Consider the following 21,581-nt stretch of genomic DNA (forward strand, 5'->3'; position numbering starts at 1 on the left):
TAGAGACACTGCTTCATATTAAGCTCTCATACAATAAACCATTTCAGAAGCCTTGTTATTAGAGACACAGGCTTTTATCGGTGAAGAGCACTCCACCTCGTCCTGTGTTTTTGGAAATGTATCAACTAATACCCCTTACCTGTGCCACTTGCTCGCTGTTCATGCCCGCTAAGTCAGTATCTCCAATGCGCAAGATCTGATCGCCGCTACGTAGACGTTTATCCTGAGAAGACCAATTACATCCCCAAAAAATGGAATATAGTTAGTGACTCTTATATACAGCATTTCATGAGTTTCTTTATTTTAAACAGATTATCTTGTCGAGTTTGATGAGAATAATAGGCTTTGAATTGAGCCTTGTTAAAAAAAAAAGTGATGTTTGGAATAATTGCAACCTTCTCCCCATAGGGGGGGATTTTCACAGTTTTACGTATGTCATAAATTGACAGCAATACTTGCCCTTCCAGCAGCTCCTCCAGGGAGGATTGTTTTGACCATTACTCCTGTGCTCCGGCCTCCAATGATGCCGAAACCGAGTCCTTTCCCGTCATTGGTTAGCTCGATCATCTCCACATGGCGCCTCTAACATGGTGGAGGTTAGAACAACAGAGAGCGAGGGTGAAAGAAAGGACAGAGTAAATCAATTCTAATTAAACAGAGGAGAAGAAAACAGCTTAGAGCAGTGAGTGCTGATTTCCAGGACTTGTCTTTTTCCGCAGACACACCGCTACCATCTTTACCTCATGGGCGATAGCAGAAAGGTTTCTCCCCATCGACATGGTTCGGCAAATTCGAGGAGGAGTGCAGTACTAAAAATTAAACAAGTAAAAAAAAAGAAAAAAGAAAAAGCAAACCTGACTTAACACTGATTTCAACAAGCAGTTTTTCACCACCAACTAAAAATGCTCTGGATGATAGCCAGCTGGGCTTGACTTTTATGATGTAAAGAGTTATGCGTCCATGTTAAATGTGACATTTTATATGGTAATGTGTTCCCTTTTACAAGAAGAAGAAAAAAAGAATATTTGGCGGGTTCATGGGACTGAAGGTGGTAACAATACATTACTTCTTGTTAATAAACTGTTGCTAAAGGATCTCGACTTTGTTATTGAGTATTTTACATACCTGCGATTCGGCGTGGATGCAGTTATCGGGGTAGAGTTCGGAGAAGGACACGTCCTGTGAGCCTAGAGAGGAGATGCTGCCTTCCCTGTGGAGGGACCTGGCGAGGCTGGGCCGTCGGTTCTCCATGGCCCACGTGTACGAGTCACTGTGGCTCAACGTCTTGAGGCCAAACCCAGCGCCTGGGCAAGGGCCACAATTCATTGACACAGACTTGGAAATTCCTTTCCCCTGGTTAGAGTTAAGAGAACAGATAAAAAAAAAGAGTTAGTTTCAAAAATGAAGATGTAATAGTGAGACTATAGACACATAAAAAAATATAGGTTGTATCTTAAAGAGAGGTAGGGTGTGGTGAGAGAGAGAGAGAGCAGACAAGCAGGGGAAGGATTGGAGGATGGAAGGAAAGAGGAAGAAGGATTGAGACTGAAATGGGTGAGATAGATTACAAGATGGGGAAGGGGACTGATAGAGAAGTAGTGACATTAATTGAAGAATGGAGATCTGGAGACAGAGAGGAATAGGACCAGAGTGAGAGAGTAATGGAGGGAAATAGAAAGGATAAAGAAATTGAAAAAGGAGGGCATTGTGAGACAATGGAGACACATGTGGGAGAGAGAACAAGGAGGGAGGGTTAATGTGTGTTAGCCCAAAAAAGAAAAAAAAGAAAAAAATCAGAAAGCGAGATTGAAAATGGAGCAGTGAGGGAAAAGATAGGGAAGCAGGAACATAGGGAGCTGAGATAAGGGTTTCTTTTCAATAGCACATAACCAAAAAACTGCTCCCTTTTGTCTCTAAGGTTTTCTGCTTCAAAGTTTCAAAGTGAGTTCAGTAAAAGCTCATTTCTGATCTGTATACGGTATTCTCTTCTAACAATGTTGACACCTGTTAAAACACCCACAGAATAATAATAAAATGGCAAATCCACGATTGGAATACTAATATGTTGTTTCAAACTATATCAGATTTCAACTATGTGTCTCATGCAATATTTCCAAAAACTCATGCGTCGTATAAGAATGAGAACTGTCTGACAGGTTGAAAAGCCAGGCACACCGGGATATAATCCAGTGCCATCTTACGTGGAATGCAGTGCTACAAAAAGGCAACAGGCTCATGCTGCATTGCTAATCTAATAATGCCAGTGTGTGTGTGTGTGTGTGTGTGTGTGTGTGTGTGTGTGTGTGTGTGTGTGTGTGTGTGTGTGTGTGTGTGTGTGTCAACTGCCGCCTGTCCTATTAGAGTACATCACAACAGGCAGTTCTCAAGCCATAATGCTTAGCTTGAGTAACTTAAGGTAAACACCTTCATAGTGTCATCAATAACAACAATGGGTGCACACAGAAAGATGAGCTACACAGGAGCCAGTGCTTTTGACCAAATCATGTTTCGTGATGGATGGTGTGACGACTGTCCGCAGACACTTTGGATCAAAACTTTTGACAATGTTACGGATGACTTCCGCCCTTCCTCAAAACTCTTTCACATGATATATAGCGAACCTGCCTCCCTCACTCCTTCTCTTCCCCCTCTCTCTTTCTCAAGGCTTTAGTGGTAAGCTTAGGTAAGCTGATTACTCATCCGGTTTGGTTCCTGCATTCAGTATTTTGGGAACGGTCCCGATTCCCTCCTCGCCATTCAATATACACCAAACACCCACACACCCGCGCTTGTGCTGTACCTTCGCTGGGGGCTTCCGCTGAGCTTGCTGTAAGCTGAGTATATGAAGGAACAGGGGGCTCTGGAGGACAGTCTTCAGCAGGGATAGTTTCTCCTGAGTGGGGGCCTCCCCTCGCTCCTTCAATTTGGCTTGCAGTCTCTCCACAGCCTCCAAGGCACACTGAGTATCTGAGCAGAAATTGCATATCATTTGTGACATTCAGTAACAGAATCTCTCCCTCATTCGGCTCCGCATTCTGCAATTACAGGATGTGGTAACTGTGGGATGATCCTGGCAAAGCCAAACACCTTCCATGCTAAGCTAAGACATGAGTATTCAGTATCATTGCGTGAGTAGATGTTAATAAATGCCAAGTGTGTGATGGTGCGACTTCTGTCTATTTCAGGAACGTAAAAGTTTGTATTTTTCAAATGTGATATCAGAACCTTGGGGGCACATGATCTGTCAAAACTTAGTGGATAAACTTTAAGGTAGTACAAAGAAGGAAAGATTTTGCAAAACAACAAGGAAGAAAAGCCACAAATTTGCATCAGGTCATGTTGTCCTTGTTTATTTAGCAAAATGGCAGCTGACGGGCACCAGCCACAAGCGCAGTAATTGTTTCTGGCAGAAGGTTTAAACCCTGTAAACCCTTCCCCACAAAGTTTTAACTACTGACCAGACTGTGCCACCTGTACATGTAACTACTCCTTGTGTCTGGCCGCAGCAGGAAAGCCCGACACCTTAATTTTAAGCCTCTGATGGTGAAGCAAAGTCTTCCTCAGGTTACTGGAACAAGCTTGAATTTAAGCGGTGTTCCACATGTGTAAAGGAGTCTGAATGCACTTACCCATTATTTCCATTGTTGCCTTGCAGAATGCTTGTGGGAAAGATTTCTCTGGGACTTTCTGCTTCAGTTAAACATCATACCTGTCTATTTGGCACCTGCAACAATAAATAAAAGTGAACATAACGGTAGATTGTGCAGAATAATATAACAGTTGTTTTTTTTTCTTCAAAACTATCCTACCTGTGAGAAACATTACAGCTTGCGAAAGGGCCAACGTATGACTTATCCTTGACTCATGTTATAACCAACAAGACAAAAACATCCACCCCTTCCAATTCCTTCACAGTAATTAATGCACTAATAATTATTTTACATCTGTTCTGCAGCATGTATCATTTCACCCTCCCCATCTACTCCTCCAGGGCCTCTGCCATGCTTGTTTGCAAGCGCCTTGCTTGTCACCTAATGCTCTTTAGCGGGATTTAAGTCTTCTCCAAAAGGCTTTATCAGCCAGTGATGGTAATTAACTGCGACACATGGCCTCCCGACCATTCTGAGTCGAGAGGAAGCCTGTATGGCTTCAAAGCATGATACGAGTGACATGATTTGATTTGCAAAACGATGGCCTAGAAATGACAACGTCTAATGTGGAATCTAATTAGAGGCCATTGATAGGCAAGAGGAGTATACGATGTACTTATATACCCTTCACGGGGCGATAATGAAATCTATATCTTCTACCTGTTGATATTAAAGCTCTGCCGAAGGTTTCCTAATGTAAAAAAAAAAAGACATTGCACCTTGATGTTTCACAGTAATTAAGCTGGCTCATTAGTTATTCATTTGATATGCCATATAAGACAATCTGTTATTTATTTCATTTTATTTTTTTAATAAATCTGACCCGGGTACATTAGTCCCGTCAGTGTGACGAACAGAAGGACAACATGAAGCTTCCTCTCACCTCCATTGCAGCGCCTGGGGATGATCAACAGGTTTCCACTGAGCTCCAAGCACAGCCTCCTCAGGGTCAATTCACCTCCAGCAAACAGCAGGGATAACTCTTTCCTAACGGCACAACTCATAACAGCTTATTGAGAGCTTGTCTAGAAATCAAGAAGCCGACCGAGCGTGTTATTTCCCTGCATTGTGTCCGCGCGCGGCTGGCGAGCGGCGCGCTCCGTGCAGTGCGCATGTCACCCTCTGATCTTCAGGCACTAAGGGCTCATCCCCAATGAAAGAAAGAACACAGAGCCTGATATAATCCTGCACCGCGTTTGAAACGGGGAGTTCTGCGAATAATGCTGATGAATTTCAGTACAACACCCGTACAAAACAGCCTGAGTACTAATTCAAACCGTGAGAAGTTCTAAATGCAGATAATGTGAAAATATAATAAAAGGTTTAGTGGTTTAGGTTAGGTAGATAGATAGATAGATAGATAGATAGATAGATAGATAGATAGATAGATAGATAGATAGATAGATAGATAGATAGATAGATAGATAGATAGATAGATAGATAGATAGATAGATAAATAGATAGATAGATAGTGAGATAGAGAGATAGATAGATATTTTATTGTCATACCCACCACAGGTGCACACACTTAAGGCAAAGTGCAAACCACTTTTCCATAAAAGTGTCTAAAAACAAGACGGTGAGTAAAAACACATAGTAATAGAGTAATAAAATGATTAGGCGCTGAATATTCGCTGAGACATAACTTCCTGTGAATATGGATCGATGTATGTTTTCATTAGCCTGTATGGTTTTACTATAATCCGACTCCTCCTTTGTTTGTTCTTGGAAATTTCATAAATGTATAATTACAATCCAATTTCCTTTCGCAATTTTGATCGGCCTCATATTTTCAGCTTATTGGTTCAAATAATTTATCTTGTCTCTGTGAGCCGTGTAGATCTTAATGCATAGATCTCAATGTTTATATATTCTTAATTGAAGCTAGTATTGTTGTTTAATGGGTTTCCAGGCTGAGCAAGCCGAACAATGACAATAATTACTCTACTTTAATTTATTTTATTTGGCTGAAAATATCATACTGGATATGAGCGTTCCAAGTGGATATACAGTTCTCAGTCAGGATCATTGAACAATTCATTTAAAAAAAGCTAAACTTCAGCTGAAGTTGAAGTTGACTCGGGACTTGAAAAGTTTTGCAACCCTGTGTGGTTTCACACGGCAGGTGGAGCCCTCGGTCTAGAGATTTCAGGAGCCAGATCCAGATCCGTGTTTTCCACCAGACACCCCCACTATATCTCTCCCGTCTTCCTCTCCCTGCATCCCCCAGGCAGGAATCATCACCCCCCCCCCCCCCCCCCCGCCCCCTCCCACCACCACCACCACCCACCCCTCCTGCCCGCCTGCGACGCAGCGCTCTTCGCGCCGGCTGCGCTCTGATCAGCCGAGCGTTCACCGCGCCTCCAAATTGGTTTGTCATTTCTGACCCCTCTCTCGCTGTCTGTGGCGACCGCGGTCCTCTGCTCCAACCGAGCTGTGCTGCGCGCCCTGGACTTCAGCAGAAGTCAGTAAGAACATAAAGGGAGCGGAGGAAGGTGAAGAGAGAGAGAGAGAGAGAGAGAGAGAGAGAGAGAGAGAGAGAGAGAGAGAGAGAGAGAGAGAGAGAGACGCCTCTGTCCTCCAGCAGCACTCTCCTCTCCGCTGGACTCGGTGCGTTTGGACGGACGTGGTTCCTCCTCCTGCCTCCTGTGTGAGCGCTGATCGGGATACTAAGCACGCAGCGATTGGTTTATTACACCCTCAGCTTTCATTCCATCCCGTGTTTCGGGAAGATTTGCCCACGTCGTTTTGCAGCAGCAACGAATTAACTCTAGATCCGGGAGTCGAGGCGCCACGACATTTATCGACTTGGGGGGGGGGGAAGAGAGAGATATTTATATTGAAGATTTGCATTCCGGTGACCGTATGAGAGCGCGCAGAGACGGCTTTCCCTGACTCCGCTCTGCGCTGGATGGGCACATACATGCGCCTATATCGCTGCGACCGGCGATACGGTAAGGATCCGCTCTTCACTCTCTTCACTCCCTGCACAAATAGATGTTTGGATTTCTCAGTGCGTCCGCGGCGCACGTCGGTAAATCCACTGCCGATGTTTGTCGACCCGCGTCTGTCCTGAAAGCTGGATGGCAGCGCCGACTTTGGTTCTCACGGATGCCCATGGGAATGTGGCCTGCAATTACTTGCACTTACGGGGGCGCACAAACTGGCCCTAATGGACGAAGAGGAGGGGGGTAAAAATGTAATATAGTTCCCGCATTTGTACCTATGATGGTCCAGCGGGTCGGGCTGCAATGGGCGTCGCTCGGATGCGAGATGTCGCTGAGGCGAAGTGATTTCCAGTGATATCTATTACCTCTACGGAAAAAAAAAAAGAAGAACAGAATCAATGCAATCACATTATCCCCATGACGGCTCGTCGGCCAGGGTGTACACGTAATTATTATTCTGTAGCCGCATGTGTCTGCCTCACTGCAGGGCGCAATGACAAATCACATGCTTTTGCATGATGGATGACAGATAGACTGAGTGTTCACCTCCTCGGGTTTTTCCCTCTCATTTTATGTGCTTGTCATTTGAGTATATTGGAATGCAGCTTATTTTGGGGGGGCCGTGCTGCTTTTGTCAGCCGCAGTCTGAAATCCAGAGTAAATCCAGCGGCTCAGTAGGAAAATGAGTATCCAGCAGGCCAGTGCACCCCAGGATACGTCAATCATGCGGATTCGTGAGTGAAAGTCATGGCTCTTATTTACACAAGAGGCGTCTGTATTTGCAGATGACCTTGATGTGAAACTGAAAACTACTGATGGTGGCACAATCCTTCGATCTTGACCTGAAGTGAAGGCGGCATAGCCCGCTTCATGTTTGTGTGACCACAGCTCTTGTGGTTCTCCTCTTTGTGATAAACAGTAATCACGCAGCCAGGGATAATCCTCTGGCAAATTCACACTGATATGGTTCATCACAAGTGGCCTGTCTCAGAATTAATTGCTCTATCTGCCAATTGAAGCACCCCTCTTTAGTCCTTTTGCTGCCTGTGTTTGGTTGGGTGGCTGGCTGTGGGCTGGCTCTTCTGAATCACAGTGTACACTCCACATCCAAGTGGCTATCAGCGAAGACGCTTAGTGCAAACTCTTTGTGTAGGTCTCAGTGTTGGCTGTGACGTAAAGGGTGGAGGTAGGTTGGAGTGCAGGTTGACAATGTGTTGACTCAGTGTAGCAGCTCAGAAAGGTGTTTCCAAAGAATCCAGTGAGCCGGTGGAGGAGGTGACCGGTCAGTGTGGGCAGTTAGGTGTAGTATGGCTTTATATTGAAAATGGAAAAAAAAATAAATGACAGAGATTTGTTTGGCTGCCATCTTAGCAGCATCTGTTAAAAGACAAGCCGGTCTCCAAGGAGCTTATTGTGTTTGGATTAGACGAACATCATCAGGACACAACATATCTGCCTGTCGGTGATAGCACAATTAGGTTGATGTACACAAAGAATAATGTGTGTTTATTTCAAACAAACATCTAAAAACCTTGTGACGTCTGAGTAACATAGATGTTGATTATACGTATGATAAAATAAAACATTTTAAACAATGCTATGTGTATTTTCCCACTCAGATTTAGAGCACCCATACAGGATATTTTTGATACCTTTCTGACAAGCTCATGAGAGGAACCAGCTATGATACTGTCAATGCGAGGGGTGTCAAAGAGCATCTTGGGTCACAGTCGGTAATGACACTCATGCAGCACTGATGCTTTGAAGCACTTGAAGCTGTACAATGTGCAACAGCAGCAATCAAGCGTTGTGCTGACTGTTGGTCTATCTGTCCTCCTTTAATTAGGTCACCGATTCCTTTCTGTTATGATGCACATGGCAGACAAAGCTCCTTGCTGGGGGAAAGAGGGTGAGCACGAGGATAGATGCTTGTGTTAATTCAGATTGTTCTGCTTGATTGACCAAGGTCTGCCTTCCTTTTGTTTGGAACTGTTAAGGCAACACAATATTTGGTTTAGATTTTGCAAAGCTCCAATAACAATATTTGACCCTGTAAAGGAAACAGTCTAATTTAAATAAAGGATCGTATGTTCAACATCTTGTGCTCGCATGGAGACCTCGACGTAATGATAATAAACTTTGGCAGACAACACGATCCTCTGCAGACAGACCGCAGCAGACACATACAGACACATGCATGGATATTAAGACAAACAAGCATGTAATCCATTTTGGAACAAGTGTAACTTGTTATTGAAGCCTCTATTTACATTGTCAAGGGTTATTAGAAAGTCAAACTTAAGCACTCGTGCAATTAATTCTGTTTAGTGGGCACACCGAACCCATGAGCTGATTTCCCCCGATCCATTTTAACAAGCGCTTCTTAAAGAGTTCGCGCTTCAATTCCTTGGATCCTTTTAGTTCGTTTATGCACGGCAGAAGGTAAAGGTTTGCGTTTCGAAGGAATGCAGACTAACAAAAGGTGTGTTCATTATCCTCACCAAGACAACCAGCATCTCTGCAAACTAAGTCACTCTTGAGGTTTCAGCTGCTGAAAAAAAAGAAAAAGAAAAAAGGAAGAAATCCGTGACATTTTTTAAGTTTTAGTGAAAATGGAGCTCTTGATTTCATAATGCAACGGTGATACAGATTTCCAGTCTCAACTCCACTTTGTGTGTGGAGCTTAACCTAATTCAAAATCCTTTTCTGCGCAAGACCACATCTCTTTCCCGTACTGCAATAATGAGCCCAGATCCTTGCCCGTCTTCCTCTTCCACCTAAAGCCCTCGGTCATGTGTTAACACATCCTTCCTCCTACCCTTTCCTTCCCCTGAAAGACTCACCCTGGCTCCGGCCATTTCCCACTGTTGACTGGAGCTATCAGCTCAGTCCAGCTCTTCTAATGTGTGAAAATCGCCTTAGATATCATTTCGCCCTATTAGAGGTCCACCACGTGAGAGGACTGCGCAGTTACTTCACTGCTTTGTGAATAGAAAATGACTTGAGAAAAGCCAACACGACTAGCACACGACTGTCTGTCAGGTCTCAGGGCATTCACTGACTCATTGTGCCCATGGCCTCGACGAGAATAGACCTCCAGTGATAGATGCCTCACACTGCCTAAATATGGAACTATTAGAACACTTTCTGCTCAAAACACTAGAGCCCATTATCTGTCTGTATTTTGGGCTGGGTTTGATGGAATGTACACTATTTGCCTGTCTTTTCATGCCATGTGATACAAGCTATTTGTATTATGTAGCCGGGATGTGTTTCGTGTCCTTGCTCAATGGTTCATTGCATTGTTTAGCTGTAGTGTCAGTCTCATGGTTAAACAGTTTGAGTTGAAGGTCAAAGAAAGACAGTGGTGCTAAAATGCAACATACTGGTTTAGCATATTGGAAAACAATAATAACAAAAAAAAAATGTCAATTATCATCTTGGGACTAAAATGGACATTTTACCATTTTTTTTGACAGGTTGTACCCTTTTCAAACATGAAATATACATAATCTGTGAACCCCTTGAGCTGGGCCCTTTACTGAACAATGCACAGATGCCGCACATAAATTATACAATCGGTTTATTTATTGCTGCATGCCGAGCGAACGCGAGCACGATCTCTGTTGAGGGGTAAATTTTCACATTGCATCACTGTTCTTTGGGACTTCTTCCAAAACTGCTTTTATCGCGCTAAACAACTTGCAAAGACACAGGAGGAACATTATTGCTATTTTTATGCGTTCTTATGGAGCACAGCGGAAAACACAGCAACAAATATAGCCAAAACAAACCTGCTGAACAAGGTGAAAACGCCTCACAGTCCAGGCTCAATTTAGGATTTTTAATCAGTTTTGGTTCAGACACGTTACATAAGCACAAGGACCTTCGGCTGTGCAACATCCCACATGGTATAAAAATGATGTAAAATCAATCAGTGGGATCGATTTTGAAATGGATTCCCAGTCGTCCATTTATTATGACAGTAAAATCTTGTGACGTGAAAGTGACTATTTTTTCTACTTTCTTACCTTGAAAATCAAGGAGTGAATAAGACCGAATGTTACATTTCCCATTGACCAACAGCTTTATAAATTATAATAACCACAGAGATGTTTTACCTCACCATCTATAGTTTCTTTTCATCTGATCATTTTGAAAGACTGCATCAGAACCCATTAGAGGTTTTCAAAAAGAAAGATTTGTATTTATTCATCCACGTTTAATTGACATTTAATGGTTTCTTAGGCAACCTGTTATTTATTTCATGTCTGACGTTTACGTCTCCACAAGTGAGTTTAGGTTTTTTTTCTTGCTATAATGTTGCACCTAGTAAAAATGTCTAAGAGACGTATATGTACAATTTAGATGTGTGGTATTGTGTAATTTTAACAGTGGAATAATGTAACTTTTTAATGCATTTTTGATGTCGTTATTCCGAGTCGTAATGTGAAAAAGATTTTAATGGTTTCTTTGGTTCATCACATTTTGGCATAAGTCAGACTTCTCACAGTTCACACTAACTTGAACGTTGCATGTTACATTTTGAACTGTGAAACTGAATAATGTATTTGTCCCTATTTCACTTATAGTAGGGTTGGACAAAAAAATATTTAATTCATTTATCGAATTTGTAGCTAAACACACACACACACACACACACACACACACACATACACACACACACACACACACACACACACACACACACACACACACACACACACACACACACACACACACACACAGTTTTTCAGCATTTTTCGCGTTCCGTCCTACCATTTCTTGTGGGTTTCGCTGAATTTGTTGAATGACAGAGCCTCATTTAATATTTCTTTTGAGATTGTTTATATGCATTTTAACTCTGAGGACAATAACGGCAATGAAGTTGCACTTTTGACAATATATCTGATGTCTGCAGTCATTTTTAAGTGCATTGAGAGAAAAAAATCGAATCAAAACTAGAATTTGTCTTGAAAAAATCTTTCCTTTTTTTTCGGCCAAATCATCCAGCCCTAACTTATAGCATTCAAACTGCTGCCAATTAAAATTTCTAACAAAGATGATCAATGTTTTGAACATATTTGATGAAAGTTACACATATGAAGCTGACCAGTTCAAACAAACACATCTACGTTTCATAGTCTGCATCGTCATTTATCTCAAATCTTTGAAAGGAACATTTACATGGTAAGAGTCAAGATCAGATTCTTATCTTTATTATCAGAGTCAGAAATTTCATTCAATAGGCATAAAAGTTGGACTCTGTCTTAATATATTTTTGTGTTTGCTATCGAAGTGTGGTGAAGACATGGAAGAAGGAAAGAAGCTCTCTAAGCTCTGCAAACATACAGGCGAAGATGAGGCTTTTTGCAAGAACGTGCTGTGGACAAACAAATCAAAAATAGATTTGTTTGGCCACAGTAGAAGTCAGTCTGACAGCTTTGCAGGAGAAGAGCCTCATAGCTGTGAAGCACTGTGGTGCAAATAATAAGGTTTGGGTTTGCTTTGCTGCTTAAGAGACTGGAACGCTTTCAGCCACATATTCTGCTGTGAATTCTGCATTGTATGAACAAATGCTGGAAGGTAACTTTAAAACAGCCTTTCCAGTAGTCAAGGTTGGACACTTAAAGGAGCTTTAAGAGAATCTGTTCACATTTGTATAATTGAAACCAGTATGATTGAGGTATGAATGGAGCACAAACCAACGACCTCGAAACTGACTCAACAGAGGACGTGACATGCTTCAGATGGCCAGTACCACTTTAACAGGTCATAATTGGTGGGCACAATGGAGGATTTCCTGCCTTTATGTGTTTTATAAAATGTTGGTGAATTCCAGAGTTGGTGAAACAATCAAAACAATGACCCAACATTCATTGTATTGTATTTAGTTCAGTACGTCACAACATCTGTCCAGCATGAACTTTTGTTCTGATGGTGGCACCAGTATGGGTGAAAATCTAACTAAACTTTTTTCATCACCTTTGTGTCAAAGGGCAGGTTTAAACCCCCAGACAGGTCACAAGTACATCACAAGGCGAACACAGAGATTCAAACACTCGTGCACACATTCAGATCTATAACTGATTTAGAGTCAGAGAATACCAAAATATATTGATTTTTGATTGTTGGAAGAAGCTCGAGTACCCGTAGAGAACAGGGATGAAGGCCCTGGTTCTTTGAAGCCACTGCTAACTGCTCCGCGCTGTCCTACTTTCCTCCACAAAAATAATACATGTATTTATATTTTTGGGGAATAAATAATTGAAGGTGTTTGGCTCACCCCTTTCTTTGTGTGTCAAAACAACAGTCTCCATGGAAACAGTTATTTTACCTCATGTCTGTACATGTTTAAGTAGATCTTTTCTAGGTAACGTTTCTATGGACTAGTTTTTTGCAGAACTCAGCTCTCAGTAGTGGTGATTTCTTTTTTTGTTTTCAATAAATAACGGCAAGCTATCCATTCGTAGGCAGTCAACACATCTCCTGCCCTCACTTTGTTGTGTCCTTTACCTCCCTGCACTCCAGAGCTCTCTTCAGTCTATAGAAACACACACACACACACACACACACACACAGATTGCTTTCTCTGTGCTCATTGTGGTAGACATCAACGCTCAGACACACGTTTGCTCTTGTGTGCAAACACTCATGCACAAGCTTACACAGTCACAGATGTACATAGACTTTGCCTGCAGCTGTATATTTAGTCACACACACATACACACACACACACACACACACACACACACACACACACACACACACACACACACACACACACACACACACACACACACACACACACACACACACACACACACACACACACACACACAGTGCCATTAGGTAGCTGAATGAAGAATCAGTGTACAAGGCCAGCGTGATTTAAGACGCTCACTCAAAGGTCCGCCGATTATTTTGGTCTCTGCAGGAAATCATTTACAATAGCCCCCCCGCCCCCACCCACCCCATGTCTTCTTCTCTTCCCAGTTCAGTCCATTTAAACAGTGTGTGGCTGTGTGTGTTAAGTGTTAAGTCAGTCACCACAGTATTGATGGGAAATTCTTTGGGGTTGTTTGTATGGTTGACTATGGCGTGTTTGGGAGGCCTTGCTTGTTTAAAGAATGGGGTGCATGGAAATGAGTCATGCACAATGTGATGCAACACAGCGGATCAGATTTGAATTATGGGGCAATGAACAATGAGGTCATCACAGGGCTGCGGGCATAAATCTCTCAGTGCTGTGGTATAACACAGCATTTCTTATCAATGGAGGGACTACAGTAGGATTTGAAAATGCAGGATTGTTTAAAGACTGACTCAGTTGTGCCGTTATAGGACAGGGCTGAACCACCTTTGTGGCTGTGGGGCTCGGACAACAAGAGGGGAACTCTAGTTTCATTGTTTTGAGTAATCTTTTCTTTTGTAGGTACATTTTGTTACACATTTTATTGTATGCATTGAAGTTGTCCTTTTCTCCAGTCTCCAGAGCCTGCATGCTTCTTATATGCACTATGCTTCAACCAATGATACGTTCCATATCTTTTCCTCCTTCAGCAAATTGTCCACAATCAGCGTCTGCTCTAATACCATCATCTCCAGGCCCCTCTTACATTTCTTGCTTACTGGGCTTTTACTTTTAACTGCATTACATACATCTTCCACTCTCAGTTCATCTGGTTCCTTTCAGCATAAACTAGACTGAAAGATTTGAGTTGAAGCGCAATGATGGAACTGGTCATTTGATGGTAAATTAAAAAAAAATAACGCTGTCATTTATTGTGCCTGTTCAGTGGCACAGCTGGGATCATGATTGATATCGAATGGCATTTTCATTCCAAGTCTTTGGGAGTGAGAATATGTGCCAGGGAGTATTGATCTGGAGCTTTTCTGTTGATGTGGTATGATGGGCTGAAGACAGGCAAGGGTGACTGGATGGTCATGCTTGATGGAACAAAGGTATTAGCAAACATAGCAATGATCAATGGCTCCATAATACATGTTGACATCATTTGTACTGTTTTGTGTTTTTCCCTGGCGCTATTGAGCTGACTAGCCTTGCCTGGGGTGTAAATATCACACCTTATGTCGGCTAAGGTTAAATCCCCTTTGACTGGTCGGTGAATAATGCTCTGTGAGAAAAGTGCACAAATCTGCGAGCGTTACTTGTAGCTCATTCACAGTGTGTGATGGTAAAACACGCTGCGCGGTTCACTTTCTGCTGAGAACATTCAAACTCATTTGAGATTAAAGGAGCGTGCCCCTTTGGCGTGAGTCAGCCCTCGTCAATTTGTCCCTGATGTATCTTTCACATTTTGTAATAAAATCATTTTACCACCTCTGTGTTTTGCAAAGGGCTTGATAGTGTCACACAAAGACAGATGACTACCATTTTGGCCCGCGGGCCTGCAGCAATAACTTACCCCGACCACATGTCTGTTTTCTAACCATGTGAGAAACTGTATGCGCGCTCTCCCTCAGTGTGCTTACAAGCGTTTTGAACCTTCTGATTGGCTCTCGCTCGGTGACTCTGGGTATGATAGATGGGATTGCATCCATCGCATGTATCAAGATGAGTGCGAGATATTGGTCTGTGGCGCTTGCTGTGCAGAAGGGAGAAGGAAAACCTTTTGATTAATGGTATTTAGTGTTTTCGAAACATGTCTTTGTTTAAAATGAACGCCAGGGTGTTATTGTAAGCCATCTTCATGGGTTGAATGATAATTTGTGTGTATGTGTGTGTGTGTGCGTGCGCATGTGCGTGCATGAGTGTGTTCTCTTTCATACATGCAGCTGCATAACTTGAGTGTGTCTGTGCATCCATGTATTGGAAGATCTCATTGTCCAGGGTTGAGTACAGTCGATTACAGTTCAATGCTTCACAATAACCAGACAAATCAGGAAGGTTTTTGTTTCATTGCGTACACTTCCCGTCCTCATCCTCACTTTCTCCGTCCGTCTTTTAAAGATTTATGTGGGGCACATAGACAAGGGTCTTTAATTTTACGCCTGGGTAGAGCATATACGCAACTGCTCTATATTCTCCATGCTTATATTGAATGTGTTGAAGCCCAAGGGAAAGTACCGTGGTTTGATCGGGGGCGCCACCCTTTAAAAGGAGGTCTTGACTAATTTGGATTTGCCATAAATCTCCACCATCAGGCATAGACAGCCCAGTTTCTGCTGCGTTATGACGTAGGCTGTTGTCTGAGGTATAATTATATGAAGACTCATCATGAAAGCATCCTGTAAAGTCTTCCTAATTGCATATAGCTGTTGATGAATACTGGGGATGACATGGGACATCAATACAACCACTGCCTCTCATAATAGAAAACACCATTGTTTTACTGTGGGAAAATGAGCAGCATCGATCATGGGAAATCTACTCTACTTTTTATTTTTTTATTTTTTCGGGAAGACACTGAGCCCGGAGACTTAAGAAAAAAAAGGCAATCCATCTATTGTTCAGTCATACTGCTGCACCCACTGCCCAAAACCTCACTGGCCAGTGTTCTCGCTTAGCTTGTAGCAATAACTGTTCACTGTCTGATCCCCCACTGCCTACGTTTGATCAAAATCCTATGTTATCTGTTTGTATTCAGACAGTAATAAATTTTACCCCTTAAAATTGATTGCCAGTTGCTGGTTTGCAGTGAAGTGCCCTGTAGCAGCCAAGAGCAGAAATTATGTGATTGGCCCTTGTAGATGGATTCACTAGAAATTGAGCAATCTGTTGCTATCAATACAACATTATTCTTAAATGGATACCGGAAATAAAATGGTCGAAAGCACAACAGCAAAAAATGTGAAAATAAAATAAAATAAAATAAAATAAATGAAATCATCTTCAAAGATTCTCCAAAACCGTCGTTGTACTATTTAGTTAGAAGATTTTTTTATGGTTACTTTTTTTTCTTTTTTTTTTTTTTTCAATAACTGATTGTCATGGTGAGTTTATCTAACTAAAACATATTAAATCAAGGAAAGCTTGGCTTGAAAGATGGTTTAAAGCTCTTTAAAGAATGTCAAACATGTGGCCACCAGGCTAAAACGGAGACACCAGCTGTTCCAATCTGGTCCACACAATGTCATTGCAAATTGCAACAAAGATATCAAATTTAATTTTTTCAACAATAAGACCTGGAGCTGAACAGCTGATTGCAGCAAGATCCAGCAGTGGAAGCTTTTTCTTTTTGCTACAGAAACTAGATTACTATCGATTCATACTTTAAGGATGAGTTGGTGAAAAAACGCACACTGCAGATATTGTGCAGCCTGAGAAACCTTTAGTTTTTTGATTCCACTTTTAGAAATGAAGAAAAAAAAATAAATAATAAAGCTGTTTAATATATGTTTCATAAAATCCTCCCAAGTGGCACACTGAGTTGAATCTAACCTTGATTGCAGCAGGAAGGGCATCTGGAGTGAAAATTACTCAAGTCCCAATGACATGCTGTGGTAACTTCTTTACAGACAAAGTAACAGCTTTATAGACAGATTACTTACGTTATCGTAGGTTTTGTGAAGTGCATCAGATGTGGATATTTCCAGATTGTAGTTGTATTTCTTTGCACTAAAACAAAAACAGAGTTAACCACATCCGTATGAGTTCGACACCTCTAAACCCAATATATTTGAAGTTTAAGGCAACATACCAAGGATCTATGATTAAAGTGCGGCGTCCAAACTAATGTCTGATGATGTGAATTCATGCAAAAATGTAACATAAAGTTACTTTCATGTCTTCACTATATTCTCCTCTATAGTTGTTAATCTGTGCACATTGATTAAAGTTAAAAGTAAAGTCAGTCTCTAATATGATAATGGATTTCAGCATCTTTTACGTAGTCCGTCCTCTTTTTGACGAGTGCCACTAAATGGACTCATTATGAAAACAAATCCCATTTTCTGCTGAGGTCCACTTACAAACATGGTCCTTTATCAGCACTCCTCAGCTTTTTTTTTTTTTCCCTCCTACTTCTCTTTCATTCCTCCTTTACAGATACGGCCATTGTTGACCAACCCCATGTGAATAATGTATACCATGTTCTTAAAGAAACAAGTGAGACATGAATGGAGGTGCCGTACTGGTGGGCGAGCTTATCGCCTAACCTTTTCTCTGTTGCCTCTGGCGATACTCGTGCATTATTGTGCATGTGTACACACACAACTCTGGGAGTCTATAGTCATTTACATACATACACATGAACAGATGCAAACACGTGCATGTACACACACACGGTATAGGGAATCTATCTTTTGTTGCAGTCTCTGCCTACCCGACCATAGAGGAATTGTTCATGGCCCCCTGTGCTGGCTAATAGACCCAATTACAGCAGGACCCTGTCTGAGCGCCCCAGAGAGGGCCATGCTCCTACACCGTTTGTGTGTGTGTGTGTGTGTGTGCGTGTGTGTGTGTGTGTGTGCGTGCGTGCGTGCGTGCGTGTGTGTGTGTGTGAAAATTCTGCATGGCAAACAGATAAAGACTAACAGAAAATTCAAGGCCAAACAGATAAACAGTATTTCCTCAGCCTCAAGAAAACAGCGCACACACACACACACACACACACACACACACACACACACACACACACACACACACACACCCACCCACCCACACACACACACACGCGCACACACACACACACACACACACGGTTATGCATCACCAAGTACACACAAACCTGTGTACACTGTCAGCCTCAGTACCCACACTGTCAGTAAGCACATACACAGAGCTTGACCCCAGTAAGATGTGGCAGCTGCAAAGTTTATTCTGAAAGAAGTTGTGGTGGAAAGTGAGGGTGAAGAAACAGAGTGAGAGAGATAGAAGATGGAGGTTCTTGAAAAAAATATGAATAACAGGGAAGAAAAACAGTCAAACGGAGGGAGAGGCACATAGTACATAACGATAGAAAATGAGGGTAGATGCAAAGGGAGATGGGGACGGAGACATAAAAAAGAAAAAGAGACGAGACACTCTAAGTGTGAATAACTGACACTCTACCTTCTAGAAACAGAGCTAACAATTTCCTGTTTTGAAAAGTGTCTCTGGCATTTGGTGGTGAAATGCCACCCATATAAACCAGTTATCATGGGGTGAGAGAGCTTTTTAGCTGTAAACAGCCAGCAAGCACAGTTAGACCATTGTAGACTTTGATACTCTGACACTTAGGAGGTCATTACGAGGACGAGCACAAGCGCACACGCACGCATGCACACACACACGCATGCACACATGTTTTGACTTGCAAATACACAAACCCTAAACAAGAAATGACTCGTGGAAGTGGCTTGTGAACTGTCATCGTCTCATGTTTGAGTGGGTTATGGCTATTCACACGATCTGGAGGGGGGCCATTATTCACATCACGCCCCACATTCACTATATATTACAGCTATCTGTCTCTATTATGAAAAATGACAGGGACTTCAGTTCACTGAGCTCAAATAACGCCACCCTTCTCCCTTTTTGGATTTGTCTTTCTCTACATCTCTTCCTTCATGGCTTTCTCCTTTGTCTCATCTCTGCAGGACGAGGACATCCAGCTGCCACTGAGATGTGATTCTCTGCGGTTTTATTTCACTTTGACAAAGCAAAGCACACTATTACAGGTAAGATCATTTGTGCGTTCTGATTCAGATACACACGGCCTCACTCTGTAATAATTTCTAACATATTTAACCTGAGATGTTGACTCAGAATACACTCTAATTTACAACTGGCAGCTTTTGGCCTGGGGGATAGTCAAACAAATATATACACACACACCTGGTGTGCTTTTGCCGACTCCACAGTATGCTTTATGCTTTTTTGGAGCCCAAATATGACCCGGTGTTCTCCCTGGAGATACCAGGGTTCCATCTGTGCCAGGAAGCGCTCTAATTGGCCCGACAAATGTTTTCTCTCAACGTGCTAATCCAATCAGATGGGACCAAGCTTCAGAAAAAAATATAGACCGACATAAAATTTACATGTGCTGTGAATGCAACAAGATACAAATCTCGAAAATAGCTCCACGTGAAAAGCCTTGTATGTGTTGAAACAGAGTGCTCTGTTTGCCTTTTGGGAGTACAACAGAGTTTGAAATTAATTGCAATCAGCCTGCTGTTCAATGAAGGCATCAGCAGGAGTTTAACCGCAAACCCAGACCTTCATCTGCCCATGAAGCCACTCACCACATCTTATTTACAGTGTATTTACAAGCTGAGCAGGACCTGTAAAATGTCGAATTTACGAGCTCCCTTTTAATTAGAAATACTGTCTCCTAGAGTTGGGCTGATGAATTGCACATTCAATTTATTGGCAATAGAGGACGGCGCAGTTCCTACGTATTGACAGCTTGTCAGTATTCCAGTAGACATCAGTTTTACACTAAGAGGAGAAATATATTGCTTCTTTGCTGTATAAAAACCCTGAGGTCATGTTTTCATGTGAGATCCTATCTGTAATTGATTGTATTGGCTGGCAGCAATGTGAATGATGGTGGCCTGAGTCTTTCTTCCTTTGCTACTGCTTGTAATCTGTTAGGGTTTATCTGTTTAATTGCTAAGGTCATTTGTCTTGAGTGGGCTACCACTTTCATCCGTTTTTTTTTTTTTAAGAAGACTACAGCTGTTTTTGCAGCCCTGTGCTAAAAACTTTTCGGCCACAGGACTACGCTAGTGTGTTTGTGTGTGTGTGCCCCACCTCAGTCTGTGAGACGATTTTAATGCACTTCCTGTACAGTGTGTCTCACCCCACATGCTTTCCTTCCTTGACTCTGATAAGTCTGAGAATGCTTGCCTTGAAATCCTGTTCTGTGATATCAAGGCTGCATTTTGTCTTTATTTCCCTGAAACAATGAGTGAGAAGAAAGAGCAACAGGAACTGGGATATATCATTCTTTGTATATAGGAAGAGTGGGTTTTTTTTCTCTCTCTCTCTGCAAAACAGGTGTTTCCTGCTCCACATGGACACATACACAATCCTCATTTACCAGAGAGCTGAGGAGAGTGCAGACTGGAATCCGAACCATATCAGTTTCATTGGTTTAACAGTAATTACATGTAAATTGAGTCGCATTGCAGTACATACACAGTACACGGATAGACCAGTAGATAATCACTCGCTTCACATACATACCAAACACACTTACAGTAAGTTCAGTGAAAACAATACATCTTGACAAGCACCTGTACAAATACAGTTTAAATGATGTAAACAAGTGTTATTTAAAGAATTATTTGGGAATGTAAGAATTTAAATATTGTATCAGTTTCTATACCAATATGGATAGGTTGAAATCATTATGACCACCTGCCTAACACTGATTATTTCCCCATTTTTCTCACTTATGCTACAAACTTTAATACACTGTATGTGTTCTGGCATATTTCGATTAGACACTGCATTAACTTGTACAGCCGTTTGAGTTACGGGAGTTCATCTGTGCAGTCGGAACACACTGGGCAGTTTATTCCCTCAACATGCCAGTGCACTGCTTTTTCCTTCCTTCTACCACATTTGATAGAAATCAGGAACACCCCGCGAGAGCAGCAGTTTTGGAGAAGCTCTGACCGAAGTGTTTACTTGTTACATTGTGGTCCTTTGTTAAACCGGCTCAAATCTTTACGCAACAACATTTAGGACAAAATGTACATTTTCTGCTTAAAATATCCAGCCCAACAATAGGAAAGGATTAAAAACAAAGAAACAGATAATGGCATAATGATAAAGTCACCATGATTTTTGAGTACGTTGCACTTACATTTGCTTCCTGGAGATTGACTCAAATCTTTCAATAATTACTAGTTACAATAACTTTAATGTCGTAACCTTGACATTTTACATTTTGAGACAGCCGTGCAATCTTAATGTAAGTCCTCACAATTGTAAAACACACACACACACGCACGCACGCACGCACGCACACACACACAATAAGCAGGCTCATTGTCTTTTAATGTGACCTTTGCCTTGAGTGGAGAGTCT

At 42.0% G+C, this 21,581-nt stretch overlaps 2 protein-coding genes across 2 annotated transcripts in view; one reads left to right on the plus strand and one right to left on the minus strand.

Annotated features, from left to right (window-relative positions):
• The window catches only part of LOC308109457 (multiple PDZ domain protein), a 46,266-nt gene extending 41,485 nt beyond the window's left edge, over window positions 1-4,781 (minus strand). Inside the window, exons 1-7 of the mRNA XM_080463025.1 lie at window positions 4,534-4,781; window positions 3,630-3,724; window positions 2,801-2,967; window positions 1,126-1,353; window positions 741-809; window positions 460-582; window positions 140-223 (exon numbers count right to left, since the gene is read on the minus strand). Of these exons, the coding sequence (XP_080319151.1) occupies window positions 140-223; window positions 460-582; window positions 741-809; window positions 1,126-1,353; window positions 2,801-2,967; window positions 3,630-3,642 (684 nt within the window). The 5' untranslated portion in view covers window positions 3,643-3,724; window positions 4,534-4,781. The remainder of the gene's footprint in view (window positions 1-139; window positions 224-459; window positions 583-740; window positions 810-1,125; window positions 1,354-2,800; window positions 2,968-3,629; window positions 3,725-4,533) is intronic.
• A 1,472-nt stretch (window positions 4,782-6,253) lies between these two features.
• The window catches only part of adgrl3.1 (adhesion G protein-coupled receptor L3.1), a 118,938-nt gene continuing 103,610 nt past the window's right edge, over window positions 6,254-21,581 (plus strand). Inside the window, exons 1-2 of the mRNA XM_080464352.1 lie at window positions 6,254-6,604; window positions 19,142-19,222. The gene's annotated coding sequence lies outside the window, so the exon portion shown is untranslated. The remainder of the gene's footprint in view (window positions 6,605-19,141; window positions 19,223-21,581) is intronic.

The sequence above is a fragment of the Lipophrys pholis genome (assembly GCF_963383615.2).
Source record: "Lipophrys pholis genome assembly, chromosome: 5".
In the NCBI taxonomy this organism is placed as follows: Eukaryota; Metazoa; Chordata; class Actinopteri; order Blenniiformes; family Blenniidae; genus Lipophrys; species Lipophrys pholis.